This window comes from Hypanus sabinus, chromosome 4, assembly GCF_030144855.1.
Source record: "Hypanus sabinus isolate sHypSab1 chromosome 4, sHypSab1.hap1, whole genome shotgun sequence".
NCBI lineage: Eukaryota > Metazoa > Chordata > Chondrichthyes > Myliobatiformes > Dasyatidae > Hypanus > Hypanus sabinus.
Window position 1 is genome coordinate 69,342,404 of NC_082709.1, and position 15,530 is coordinate 69,357,933.

At 39.7% G+C, this 15,530-nt stretch overlaps 1 protein-coding gene across 3 annotated transcripts in view; it reads right to left on the reverse strand.

Annotated features, from left to right (window-relative positions):
• Positions 1-15,530, reverse strand: part of LOC132392864 (sperm-associated antigen 16 protein) — a 777,809-nt gene that overhangs the window by 743,203 nt on the left and 19,076 nt on the right. For all 3 annotated transcript variants that reach the window (XM_059967355.1, XM_059967357.1, XM_059967356.1), the window contains exon 3: positions 7,810-7,908. In XM_059967355.1, the coding sequence (XP_059823338.1) occupies positions 7,810-7,908 (99 nt within the window). The remainder of the gene's footprint in view (positions 1-7,809; positions 7,909-15,530) is intronic.

The following is a 15,530-nucleotide window of genomic DNA, read 5'->3' on the forward strand; positions in this document are numbered from 1 at the left end:
CTCTACCCATATCAATTCCACATCCTCCAGGCTAAAGTCCTTCCTTTCTATTGCATTAATCTCCTCTCTAACCAGCAAGGCTACCCCACCTCCTTTTCTTTCCTGTCTATCCCTCCTGAATATTGAATATCCCTGGATGTTGAGCTCCCATCCTTGGTCACCCTGGAGCCATGTCTCTGTGATCTCAACTATATCATATTCATTAATAACTATCTGCACATTCAATTCATCCACCTTGTTACGAATGCTCCTCGCATTGACACACAAAGCCTTCAGGCTTGTTTTTACACCACTCCTTATACATTGATGTTGAAAAGTTGCCCTTTTTGATTTTTGCCCTGGATTTGCCTGCCTGCCACTTTTACTTTTCACCTTACTACTTTTTGCTTCTACCCTCATTTTACACCCCTCTGTCTCTCTGCACTTGATCCCATCCACCTGCCACATTAGTTTAAAGCCTCTTGAACAGCAGTAGCAAATGCTCCCCCAGGACATTGGTTCCAGTCCAGCCCGGGTGCAGACCGTCGTGTTTATACCTGTCCCACCTTCCCCAGAACTGGTTCCAATGCCCCAGAAATTTGAATTCCTCCTCCTTGCACAATTTTTCAAGCCACGTATTCATCTGAAATATCCTCCTATTTCTACTCTGACTAGGACTTGGCACTGGTAGAGATTATTACCTTTGTGGTCCTACTTTTTAGTTTATCTCCTAACTCCCTAAATTCACCTTGTAGGACCTCATCCCATTTTTTACCTATATCGTTGGTACCTCTGTGCACCACGACCACTGGCTGTTCACCCTCCCATTCCAGAATGTGCTGCAGCCGCTCAGAGACATCTTTGACCCTTGCACTAGGGAGGCAACATACCATCCTGGAGTCTCGTTTGCGGCCGCAGAAACGCCTATCTATTCCCCTTACAATCGAATCCCCTATCACTATAGCTCTCCCACTCCTTTTCCTTCCCTCCTGTGCCGTAGAGCCACCCATGGTGCAATGAACTCAGCTGCTGCTGCCTTCCCCTGATGAGACATCTCCCCCAATAGTATCCAAAACAGTATATCTGTTTAGGAGGGAGATGACCCCAGGGGACTCCTGCACTACCTGCCTACTGCTACGCAGTCTAGTGGCCACCCCTTCCCTTTCTGCCTGTGTAGCCTTTACCTGCGGTGTGGCCAACTCACTGAATGTGCTATTCACGACTTTCTCAGCATCACAAATGCTCCAGTATGAATCCAATCGCAGCTCCAGACACTCAATGTGGTCTGCCAGAAGCTGCACTTGGACACACTTCCTGCACACATAGTCGTCAGGGACACTGGAAGTATCCCTGATTTCTCACATGCTGCAGGATGAACAAACCCCGGGGTCAATCTCAGCTGCCATGACTTACCCAATACTTGCCTCAACTTTTGAAACTTTCTCTTTTGAAAGGAACTTACCCAGCCTTACCTCACGGAGTGAAGCTTGTCCTCAGCCTCTTCTCGTCAAAACCTCAAATCTCCACTCCTTCACTGGCCGCTTTCCACAGGCCACTCAGCTTGAGGTCACCCTCTATTTATTTGTTTGAGCTTTTCAAACTGCTTGGTCACCTGACCTCGATTGCCCAATCAGCTGCTTTCTGCTGAGTTTGAGCTATTCAAATTTTGATTGTCTAATCAATGGCTTTCTGCTGAGCTATTCAAATTATGATTGACTTGATTTCACAGTCCAACTGCCAAATTCATTTGTGATTGCTCACCTCACTAGCCTTTTACCCTATCCAACATAATATGCACATATAGGAAATAGAAAGGCATCCGGACCTCAATGCTTGATTTGCTATTCAATAACTTCTTCAAACATGATATCACTATTCTGCACTCACTCCATATCCCTTTTACAATTCTGTGGCAATACAACCCTTTACGTTGAAGAATGTCATAATTATGAGTTATTGATTGATAATATCTTGGGAGAAAAGAAGAAATTTCCCATTTCTCCCTCTCACATTATCTTGCAGTTTGACAGTCTCATTAACCAAAGGGATATTTTTTCATTCAAAAGCTGGTTGCTTCAGGTTTAAGATGACCTATTATAGTTCTTCATCTATACAATTCATTATTGAGCTGGAACATAAAACAAGAAATAAAGAGTACATCCCATTTTAAAAATAAATCCTGGCACTGTTAGATGAGCTTTACATATGATTCTAGAATTTCTACTGCACCTATTACAAAAAGGAATTAAGATACTCTGGTAGATGTGAAGAGAGTATCAAAACACCGGCATTTGGCATGTGTAACCAGCATTTACCCTGGGTGGGGGGGGGGGTAACCTTTTCTGTACTGAGAAATTCAATACTGTTGGGAGAAATCCTTTCAGCATAGCAGACAAGGTGCCAAGGAATATGGCAAGTAGATTACTTAACAAGCTGGTCTCCTATTGTAGTTCTGTATCAGGGATGAAATGTTGACTGATAACAGTATATTTCTATATACTTACCAAACTTACCCAAAATGCATGCTGAAACAACATTAACAAAACTTATTTCCATCCAGGTATGTATAAGGTACTTAGCTATGAAATTTAAAGATATCCAACAAAATAAGCAAACCATCATGTGATATAATTTGTGCCTCAATAGTTACACCAGTGGTCAGTAATAATCTCCTGATAGCATTTATACCATAAGACATACAGTAGGAGCAGAATTAGGCCATTCAGTCCAACGATCCAGCTCTGCCATTTCATAGCGGTGATTTATTATCCCTCTCAACCCCATTATCTTGCCTTCTCCCTGTAATATTTGATGCCTTGACCACTCAAGAAACTATCAATCTCCACTTTAAATACACCTAATGACTTATCTTCCCCAGTCATTTATGACAATGAATTCCACAGATTCACTATACTCTGGCTAAAGAAATTCCTCCTCATCTCTGTTCTAAATTGACATCCCCCTATTTTGTGTTTTTGCCTTCTGATCCTAGACTCCTGCCACTATAGGAATCATCCAGATCCACTCTGTTTAGGCCTTTTAATATTTAATAAGTCTCAATGAGATTTCCCCTCATTCTTCTAAACTCCAGCAAGAACGGGCCAGAGCCCTTAAACACTCCTCATACAGGACATTAACCCTTTCATTCTTGGCACAATGAAGAAAACATTTGCAGATGCTATAAATCCAAGCAACACCCACAAAATGCTGGAGGAACTCAGAAGGCCAAGCAGCACTTACAGAAAAGTGTACAGTCAACATTTTGGGTCAAGGCCCTTCAGCAGGACTGGAGAAAAATAAGATAAGGAGTACAGCTGAAAGGTGGGGGGAGGAGAGGGAGAGACACGACGTGATAGGTGAAACCAGGAGAGGGAGGGGGTGAAGTAAAGAGATGGGAAGTTGGTTAATGAAAGCGATACAGGGCTGGAGAAAGGGGAGTCTGATAGGAGTGGCGAAAGGCAATGGAAGAAAGAAAAGATGGGGAGGAGCATCAGAGGGAGGCGATGGACAGCAAAGAGGTAAGGTGAGAGAGGGAAAAGGGGATGGTGAATGGTGGAGGGGGGGGGGGGGGTTGGAGAAATGGCCATTACTGGAGGTTTGAGAAATTGATGTTCATGCTATCAGGTTGGAGGCTCCCTCTGGTGCTCCTCCCCCCTCCCCGCTTTTCTTTCTTCTATGGCATTCTGTCCTCTCCCATCAGGCACAGCCTTCTCCAGCCCTGTATCTCTTTCACCAGTCAACTTCACAACTCTTAACATCACCCCTCCCCCTCCTGATTTCACCTGTCACCTTGTGTTTCTTCCTCTCCCCCCCCCCCCCACCACCTTTTAACTGTACTCCTCTTCTCTTTTTTTACTCCCGTCTTGCTGAAGGGCCTCGGCCCAAAATGTTGACAGCACTCTTTTGCATAGATGCTGCCTGGCCTGCTGAGTTCCTGCAGCATTTTGTGTTTGTTCCTTTCATTCTTGGAAGCATTTTCATGAACCTCCTCAGGACCCTCTCTGATGGCAACACATCTTTTCTTCAATCAGGGCTCAAAAGCTGCTCACAATAATCCAAGTGCAATCTGACCAATGCCTTATAAAGCCTCAATACTATATCCTTTCTGTTATATTCTAGACCTCTTGAAATGAGTGCCTACATTGTATTTGCCTTTCTTACCTGACTCAAACTGCAATTTAACCTTTTTGGAATCCTGCGTGATGACTCCCAAGACTCTCTGATTTTTGAATTTTCCCTCCAGTTAGAAGATAGCTTATACCTTTATTCCTTCCACCAAAGTGATTGACCATACAGTTCTCCATACTATATTCCATGTTCCACTTCTCTGCCAATTTCCTTATCCATCTAAGTCCTTGTGCAGACTTCCTACTTCCTCAGCACTGTCTCTTAATCTTTCTTTTGTATCATCCACAAATTTGGTCAAAAAGCCATCATTTCCATCATCCAAATCATTGATATATAACATGAAAAGAAGTGGTCCCAACACCGATTTCTGTGGAACACCTCTGGCAGCCAACCAGAAAAAGGCCCCCTTAGTTTCCACACTATTCCTCCTGCCAGTCAGCTAATCTTCTATCCATGTTATTATCTTTCCTGTAATATCTTGGACATTAAGAGGCTTATTAAGAGGCTTTATGTGCAGCACTTTGTCAAAAGCCTCTGAAAATCAAAGTATACAACATCCACTGACTCTTCTTCTTAAAAAATGGTGTGACATTTACAATTTTCCAGTCGTCTGGAAACTTTCCAGAATCTAGTGATTCTTGAAAGATTATTACTAATGCCTCCACAATCTTTTCAGCTACCTGATGGGGTGTCGTCCATCTTATCCAGATGACTTATCTACCTTCAGACCTTACAACTTTCCAAGCATCTTCTGCTTAACAATAGCAACTATACTCACTTCTATTCCTTGATACTCTCAGCTTTCTGGGAAACTGCTAGAAAGTAAAAACTGACACAAAATACTTAGTAAGTTTGTCTGTATTAAAGTATTCAAGAATTACTCCTTATAACCCTGAGAAATAACTTTCACTGAAAACATGTGAAGAAACTACAGTAAAAGAGGATCACCACTTATTGGATTTCAACACCATTAAGAAATCAATCGTCCAGAGCTCTATATTCTTATGTATGAGGAGTATAATGCATAGATCACTAACATCATTGACATAATAGTTACATGCTGTAAGTCTGATACAGGAGCTATCATTAAAAAGGCAACTAATTTCTATACTAGATGAAATTGAAATGTTTTTGTAAAAATCTGAGCTTTGAACCAATTAAAATTCCAGGGCAAATATCACCAATCTATAATAAAAAATTTATTAACCCTGCAAAATGAAACTACTGCTAATTGGAATGTAGTTTCCTATGCAAGAAAATTGGTCTTTCAGTCAAAGAGCTATAGATTGGAAAGATGATGAAGTCTATTATTAAGGATAAGGATTCAAGGACCATACTTGGAGAACTGTGAGTAGTTTTGGTCCCCTTATATAAGAAAAGATGTGCTGCCATTAGAGAGGCTTCAGGGGATTATCCCAGGAAATGAAGGGTTAATCCCAGGATATGAAGAGCATTTATTGGCTCTGGGCCTGTACTCATTGGAGTTCAGAAGAATGAGAGGGGATCTTATTGAAGCCTATTGAATATTGAAAGGCCTAGATACAATGGATGTGGAGATGATGATTCCTATAGTGGGGGGAGTCTAGGGCAAGACAGCACAGCCTCAGAATAGAGGGAAATCCACTTAGAACAGAGATAAGGAATTTTTTTTTTAGGCAGAGGGTGGTATTCATTGCCACAGATAGCTTGTGTAGGCCAAGTAATTGGGTATATTTAAGATGAAGGTTGATCAGATCCTAATTAAGCAGGGCATCAAAGGTTATGGGATGAAGGCAGAAAACAAGGTTGACAGGATAATATATCAGTCATGATGGAAAGGCAGGGCAGACTTGATGGACTGAATGGCCTAATTCTGTTTCTGTGTCATGTCTTATGATATGTGGAGAATTGTTATGTATACTCAACAACAGTAAAGGTCTAATTCAACAATTTCTAAAAGGCTTGCACAACACTGGTAAACTCTTAATGAATGAGATGCATTTTTCTTTCAAGAGCAATATGTAGTTTCAACCAATCAAATTCTTGCCTCATTCCAAGGAAGTATTCCAGGAGAAGACATCGTCTATTATTGTCCCAGCCAACATTCATATTTCATCCAATGTCCAAAAGAGGTGATCTGGTTTTTTAATGAATCGGTGTTTTCACATTACTGTTTGTAAATTGACTGCTGCATATTTTACTATTGTGAACGTTGTAAACTTTTAGTATCAAAAAATTAGATCTCCTCATAATATAAAATGCATTATATATATGGGGAGATTTGATAGACATAATTAAGATTATGAGAGGTATATAAGGGTAAGTGGTAAATGCAAGCAGGCTTTTTCCCACTGAGGTTGAGAGAGACTAGAACTAGAAGTCATGGGTTAAGGGTGAAATGTGAAATATGTAAGGGGATCCTACCACTAAACAATCTCTTCATCTCCCCACCCCTCCCCCCCTTTTTCCACAGGGATTGCTCCCACCGTGATTCCCTTGACCATCCACCCCTCCCGACTAATCTCCCTCTAGGGACTTAACCCTGAAAGCGGCCATAGTGTGGCACCCACGCATACACTGTCTCCCTCACTTCTACACATGGTCCCAAGCAGCCTTTCCAAGTGAAGCAGACTTCATTTGCAAATCTGCTGTATTCATCTTCTGTGTCTGGTGCTCCCAATGCAGACCCGTCGTAAATTGGGGGACCACTTCACTTAGCACCTTTGCACCATCTGCCACAAGCAACACTTCCCAGTGACCAAACATTTTCATTCCGATTCCCATTCCTGTTTCTACATGCCTCCTCCTGTAGCAAGATGAGACCACCCTCAGGATGAAGGAACAACACCTTATATTCTGTCTGGGTACCCTCCAAACTGTGGCATGAATATCAATTTCTCCTTCTGGTAAACAAATTCCTCCCCCCACTTCATCTATTCCTCACTCTGACCATTTACTTCTTCTCATCTGGCTATTACTTCCCCCTGGGTCCCTTCTTCATTCCCTTTCTCATATGGTCCACCCTCCTCTCCTGTGAAGTTCCTTTCTACTCCAGGCCTTGACCTTTCCCATTCACCTGGCCTCACTTATCACCTTCTAACTAAACTCTTTTCCATCCCGCACTTCTTTATTTTGGTATCTTCTGCCTTCCTTCTCAGTCTTGAATAAGGGTCTCGGCCTGAAAGTCAACAGCTTATTATTTTCAATAGATGCTACCTGTCCTGCTGAGTTCCTCCAGTGTTCTGTGAGCACTAATATGCAAGGGGAACCTGATGGGAAACTTCTTCACCCAGAGGGTAGTGCGAGTAAAGAACCAACTGCCTATGGAAGTATTGGATGCAGGTTAATTTTCAACATTTAAGGGAAATTTAGATAAGTACGTGGATGGGAGGGGTATGGTCTGGGAGCAAGTGGATGGGACTAGGCAGAATATCAGTTTGGCATATACAAGGTGGGGCTTAGGGCCTGTTTTCTGGCCTGTAGTACTCCACATACACTAGTATCTCCTTTTTCCACAGCAATTTACTTAAAGTACAAACAGACCCCTTAAACTTACAGTAAAAATATTTACTTATAGAATGTATGTTTCTTTTAATTGATACAAATCCATATAAAGGCCTTTAACTATCAAAATACATAGTAATTATTTGACTTGCAGTCTGGCATCTATACCAATCTACAGGTATTTGTGAATTTAAGTTAATGCAAATAAAAACATCTTACTGCTGCTTTTAAATCCTCATTCTGTTCCTCTATTATTTTCATAATACTCTCCAAATTTTCATCTCCTTCTGAGATACTCAAGTCATCATCAGGAGCAATCTGAACAAGACATAATAAAAACAGAACAATGTAAATGAAAAATTGCATTATTTATTATAATGATTTATTGCAGCACAGTTTCAGCTACTTACAAGTAATGCCTTACGAATCCCAAACTCACAGCACTTTTTTTTGTAATTTATTTTTTTTAATTGAAGTTCATCTAACAAACATTTCCATAAGATGTATTTCAGACATTGTACATATATATCGTATAATCATATATATCACAAAATCTCCACAAAGTATTTTCTGGGGTATACACTTATAGAAAAGAGTGGAAAGAAAAAACAAGCAAAAGGAAAGAACTATGTACAAGTAGGGAGTGATCTTTTTTTTACAATAGATTCATTGATTTGTGAGAATAAAATCTGGCCTATGAGGCATTATGTAGTTAAACCATTTTTCCCAGTATGAATCAAATTGTTCCAGCTTATGATTAACAGATGCTGTTATCTTCTCCATTTTGTAAATGTCCATTGTAATTTCCATCCATGTATTTAAAGTTGGGCTCTCCTGTGATAACCATTTCCTTGTAAGAATCTTTTTACCAGCTACCAACAGTATATTAATTAAATACTTATCTCTTTTCAACCATTCTTGAGGTATATATCCAAAATATATGGTCTTACTCTCCAAGGGTATTACACATTTAAAGATGTCTTGTAGGGCATTATGTATCCCCCTCCAATAGTTTTTGATAACAGGGCAGTCCCAAAAAATATGATAATGATTTGCATTTTGATTTCCACAATTTCTCCAGCAAACAGGGAGGTTACCACCATAATGGGATTTCTGAGAGGGTGTAATAAAATATCTTATCAAGTTTTTCCATCCAAACTCCCTCCATTTCTGTAAACTGGCACATTTCCATTGATACCTCCATATTATTGTCCATTCTTCCTCAGATATAATTATCCCTCCTTCCTTCTCCCATTTTGTTTTAATGAATGAAGTCGAATAAGATTTGACAACCCCTTATACATGCTTGAAATGATTCTACTACCATTATCTGAATTATATGCTTTTCTAAAGAGTTCTATCAAGCATGTATTTGCCTTGGTTACATTTTTAAGCATCTTATTAACATATTGTTGCATCTGTAAATACTGATAAAAATCTTGTTTTTCTAATAAGTGTTTCTCTTTAAGCATTTCAAAACTGAACAGTGTTCCTTCTTTCATTATGTTGCAAAGAAACGTTATTCCTTTAGCTGTCCAGTCCTTAAATCTAGCAACCTAAATTGATGCAATCCTTTGAACAATACGGTCAATTATCAGGATACAAGATCAACATAGATAAAACCCAATTACTTTCATATTACTACAGCCCGCCAAGAGAAATTGAAAGTCGATACCCCTGGGCATGGCACACACAGTCTTTCAAATATTTGGGCATCATTATGCCAAAAGATTTGGCAAAATTATCAGAATGTAATTATCAGCCTTTACATAAAACAATTAAGGAAGATGTGGCAAGATGGAACCTGATTCCTTTTTTTCAGTCTCAGTTCAAGGATTGAGTCTATTAAAATGAATATACTGCCCAGACTGTTATATCTCTTTCAGACCCTACCAATATAGATTAATCAAAATCAATTCAATGAATGGCAGAAGATGCTATCAAGGTATATTTGGCAGGGTAAAAGGCTTAGAGTTCATCTCAAAACTTTGCAATTAGCAAAGGAAAAGGGGGGATGGGGATTGCCTTCTCTTAGAGATTATTATTTTGCAGCACAGTTGAGAGCTGTGATATGTTGGTGCAACCCATCATATGACGCTCAATGGAAAAACATTGAGGAGTGGGTACTTCCCATCCCCATTCAAGCAATTTTGGCTGATAACAACCTGCAAAGATACATAAATACTATTGATAACCCATGAGTGAAATTGACTCTTAAAATATGGAAAACTACTATAAAAGAATATAGAGGGAGATATTGCAATTCTTAAATGGTGTGCACATGACTCTGATTTAACTCACAGCACTTTAAGATTAGTCAAATACTTTTGCCTACATGTTGTTCCACCTTCTTTAATACAAGATATTCTATAATTGCTGAAAATCTAGAATACACACAAAATGAAGGAAGAACTCAGCAAATCAGGCAGCATTTCAGATTGTTTAATGTCATTTCCTGTATACAAGTGTAAGGAGAACAAAATAATTGTTATTATGGATTCAATGTAGCATAAAAAAGCACAAGAGATAAAGAGCTTAATAATAATAATAAAACACAATAAATATAAATTATGTAAGATAGCTTATATACTGTACATTGGTTGATTGTTTGTCCATAAAGAGGTGTTAAGCTATACATAAGGTGCCTGATCGAGAATAATATAGTAATGGTGGAGTTGGTGGGTGGAGTTGTTGATGAGTCTTACTACTTGGCAATACAGTTTTTGAGTTTGATGGTCCTGGCATGAATACTATGTAGTCTCCTCCCTGATGGATATAGAACAAACAGTCCATGAGCAGGGTGTGTAGGATTCTTTATGATGTTACTGGCCCTTTTCGTGCAATCTTTCCGTATTTATGTCATTGATGGTGGGTAGGCTGGTGCCAGTGATGCATTGGGCTGTTTTGATTACTCGTTGTAGAGCCTTCCTGTCTGCCACAGTGCAGTTTCCTTGCCAAGCAGTGATGCAACTTGTTAGGATGCTCTGCATTGCATATCTGTAGAATGATGTGAGTATAGATGTTTCAAAGACCAGCTGTCTTTACCCTCCTCACAAAATAGAAGTGTTGGTGAGCTTTCTTGTCCGTGTAGGATGTGTTCTGGAACCATGAAAGGTTGTGTGTGATGCACACTCCCAAGAGTTTGAGTTTGAAACTGCTTGCAGATGAAAAGGAGCATGTGAGTGGTGCGAGTTCTCCTGAAGTCCCCAACTATCTCCTTTGTCTTGTTAACATTAACAAAGAGGATATTTGCCTGGTACCAAGCCTCGAACACTTCCACCTCCTCTCTGTAGGCCTTCTCATCGTTGTTGGTGATAACAGCCACCACTGTCATCAGCGAACTTGACAATGTAATTTCTTGGGTGTTTGGCCATGCAGTCATATCTGAGTAGAGTGTACAGCAATGGAGCAATGGGCTCAGCACACAGCCCTGGAGTGCATGTGTAGAGGATGATGGGGAGAGAGGAGCAGGTCAGAGGGCTTTTCGTTAGGAAGTCCCACACACAGTTGCACTATAGTGTATTTAGACCAAGGAGTTGGAGTCTGTTAACCAAGGTCTGTGGGACAATAGTATTGAATGCCGAACTGAAATCCAGAACACATACGTGCCCTTGTTTCGATGTTTGCACTGAGACCTTTCATCAGAACAGGAAAGCCAGAGTAAGGAGATGGGGGGTGGGGGGACAAAGGAAAAGAATTCAAACTGGCAGTTGACAGGTGAGACCAGTTGTGGGGGAATGTAGGGGAGGGGACATGAAGTAAGAAGCTGGGAGGGAAGGACAGGTGAAGAGGTAAAGGGATGAAGATCAAGGAATCGAATATGAGAAGGCAGGGGACCATGGAAGAAAAGGGAAGGAGGAGGGTAACCAGAGGCAGTTAACTGGGTAGCTGAGGAAAAGAGGAGATGAGAAAAGTGTAACCAGAATGGGGAATGGTATAAGACAGAAGGGGAGAAATAACCATAAGTTAGAGAAATCAATTTGCATGCCATATCGTTGGAGGCTACCCAGACAAAATGGGAGGTGTTGCTCCTCCAAACCGAGTTTGACTTTATCATAGCAGCTGAGGAAGTCATGACTCATGCCATCAGGTTGGAGGCTACCCAAGTGGAATACAAAGTATTGCTACTCCAAACTGAGTTTGGCCTCACCTCCATTTCCCATAGGGTTTCTCTACCACCCTCCACTTTCCATAGAGATTGCACACTACATGATTCCCTGTCCACTCATTCCTCCCCACTGATCTCCCTCCTAGTACATATCCCAGCAAGCATAACAAATGCTACACCTGTCCCTACACTTCTTTCCTCACTATCATTCAGGTCCTTAAACAGTCCTTCCAGGTGATGTGACATTTCACCTGCAATTCTTTCAGGGTCATCTGTTGTATACAGTGCAGCCTCTTCTATATCAGTTGGATCTAACATGGGTTGGGGACCGCTTTGTCAAGCAGCTATGTACTGTCCATCAACAAAAGGCAGGATCTCCCAGTGGGCACGAACTTCAATTCGACTTCCCATTCTGACATGTCTATCTATTGCCAATCTCAGGGTGGAGTAGCAACACCACATAGACGGGGTAGCCTTCAGCCTGATGGTATGAACATTAATTTTTCAATCTTCCAGTAATTTCTTCTCCCTCCCCCTTCTTTCTTACTGCATTGCCCACCCTGGATACTTTCTCACCTCTTCTCTTCTCCTCACCTCCCCATCGTCTCCATCTAGTTTTCCTCCTCCTTCCCTTTCTTCTATGGTCTACCATCCTCTCTTATCAGACTCCTTCATCTTCAGCCCTTTATCTCTCCACCAATCCCTCCCAGCTTCTTATTTTATCCCCCTCCTACCCAACCGTCTGATCTCACCTATCGCCTGCCAGTACATTCCACTCTGTAGATGCTGCCTGAAAATGATAAGCATTTTAAAACATTCTTTACAAGCAATTTCAAACATATGCAGAGTTCACCCACCACCTCCAGTACAACTAGGTGCAGATGCAGAGTACCCCATATAGTTTTCAAAGCTCTGCAGCCAGAATGCAAACAGGCAAGAAGATTATGCTTCTTTTAAAGAAAATCCAAATAGATTTCCATAAATTTCCTTCTACTAAAATGTTAAATACATGGAATTAAAGGCACTTTACAATACTTCCCTTCCACTTTCAGATTTCATTTTTATAACAAAAATACTAAAATCCAAATAACTATATTTTTCAAGTATATTAAATAGTTAACACTTTTGTCACAGGACTATTCAATCTTACGTGAACATCTCTGGTTAGCAGTTGATTAGAATAAATTCCTTGACATTACATTCTTTCAGGATAATCACACACATAGGGTTTTTTTTAAATATGCAAACCTTACAATTTTGGATTTGGATCTAGAATTTGTGTGTACGATGGACTTAGCTTTATTTAATGAAACAGATACAGAATGATATTATAAACATGATCATGAAAGGAATCACATTTTTATGTCCGAGTATATGTCACTTTCTAACACAATATTTTTAACCATCCTACTGTTGATGGGAAATAATGAGATAAATTTTGCTCAGAAGTATTACATATGGGCCCCCACTATTAAGAATCCATACAAACATGGATTATTTAAATTTACTAGCCAATCTGCATCAATTTTACAACTGTATTCTGAACTTGAAGTCCCCTTATAGTCCAGTCGCTGTGAGCAAAGGGTTGTTGTATTTTCCCAATGGATATTATGTGCAGTCTGCTGCAATACATAAAGCATGTTAGATATGGTACAGGTGTAGGAGCCTCATCACTTCCATAAAGAGGAACAATTGCAAGGGAAGAAATATTAAGTGATTTAGATAGCTTAAAGTTAAATACTCTTAACATTTTTTTGATTTTAAATCTAGTACATGAAGTTTATGTGGAAGGAGAAGGGGGCAGTACTTGATGCCTCAGATCAACTTCACAGAAATTTGTGGTAGGAGTTAACAGTGATAATATTGGAGCAAAATAATGAAAAAAGAGAAACATCAGAAGTCAGAAGAAGCTGGGGGAAGGATGGAATATGAAATATTTTTTCCTAGCAATTAGATTTCAGTTCTTATCCTAGTAAGCAGCACATCCTCTACTTTTTTGGAATAAATTCCTCATCCAACAAACAGTAACACTGTTAGCTTTTTGAATTGCTCAATCTACAAAATAGCCCACATTCGATAAAAGAATCCATCTATATTTGAGCTTTGCAAACTCACTGATTTTCTTTTATTTCTTCTGACAAGTCAACTCTCTTACATACGCTAAGTAATTGAGGAAAGATCTGACAAAAGGAATATGGAAAGCTGTGAATCAATTTGTAGGCTACTTTTGTCCTCTTCGTAACTAATGTCCTATCTTAATGTATTAGCAAATTTAGCAATAATCCTTCCACTTCTGTCATCAAAGTCATTTATATAAACTGTTAAAAAAAACAATCACTGTGGCATAGTATATATAGCATCTTACTAACCAGAAATGAGGAGCATTTCTGGGCTCATTTTCAGTGTGCATTTGAGTTGGCCATCATAATTCACAGATTTACCATTATCATGAAAAGATTGAAGATAAAACACAATTCAAAGGTAACTACCAATGAAACAGGAAGGCTGAGGATTGGGCATTTAAGCATTAATTAAAGAAATGCAATGAATAGGAAATTGGAATGCAGGAGAGTGGGCTGGTGAGAGAGAAGAAGAAGAAAGAATAGCTTTAATGGGCAGGCAATAAAGTAAAATATTAGCTAGAGTTAATGCAGACCCCTCACAAATTAGGGAAATTAGATTGTGGAATACCACAGGCTTCCCAATAATTAGTAGCAGCTAGACAAACATATGCAGGCACATTACAGAAAGATGTAAAGGTATCAGGATTGTTATGGGGATGATTTTAAATTCCATATTATTGACTGGGATTCCCTTGCTGCCAGGGACTCAGATGGGGAAGAAAGTGTTTGGGATATACAGAAGGGTGTCTTGAAACAATGTGTAGATAATCCAACTAGGAATGGAGCCATGCTGGATTTTTATTGGGGAAGGAGTCAGACTGGTTTAAATTTCAACAGTTTGGGGGACAGTGAGTATAATTCTTTAATTTTTAAGATAGATAAGGATAAGACTGGCCCTTGGGTGCACATTCTAAATTGGGGTGGTGTTGGGGAGGTGTTGGAAGAAACTAATTAGAACAGTACTTTTCAGAAAATGCAGGGCAGTTGTTTGAGGGTAAATCAATATCTGAGATGTGGGACTCTACTAAAGGCCAATTGAATGAAATTGAAATCATGCTTGACCAATCTGCTAAAGGTTCTCAAACTTGCAACTGACAAGACAGGAGTTCAGCAGTCGATGTATTTGCCCTTTCTGAAGGCATTTGATATGGTGCCGCACATGAAATAATTGAATATAATTTAATGATTTTTCACCTTTCAGTGAGATCAATGGGTATGGTGCAGTGATATCAGCTTCTCAACATCAGGCTGTCTCAGATCTCCACATTCAGTAATTTGAAGTCTGTTTTGTTGCTTTGAAAGAAGTTGGGCAACTGCACTTAAGCCACTAAATATGATGTTGGAAAGGCAATAAAGAACACCTTGATCTTTTCTACAGTGCAAGATAGTATTCAAAGATTTCTTTCTGCAACCTAAAGTTTTGACATGATTTTTTTGAACCTTGGCTTCAGCTCAGTCACTTTGTAAAGATATCTTCCTATACCCTTCCTGTTAGTTCCTCATTACAAGTTTACAGGAATTGATTTATTACCCAATCTGGAATTTGGATCAAGAAAATATCCTGAAATCTCTCTCAGTTTCAAAATGTACATAAAAGCATCTCAGGCAGTTTCCTTTTGAGAACCATCTGACTTCTGTGTGCAACAGCAAGTGTTCAAACAGTTCATCATTTTCAATAAAAAGCTCTTAAAATAATCGGGATTTGAGAA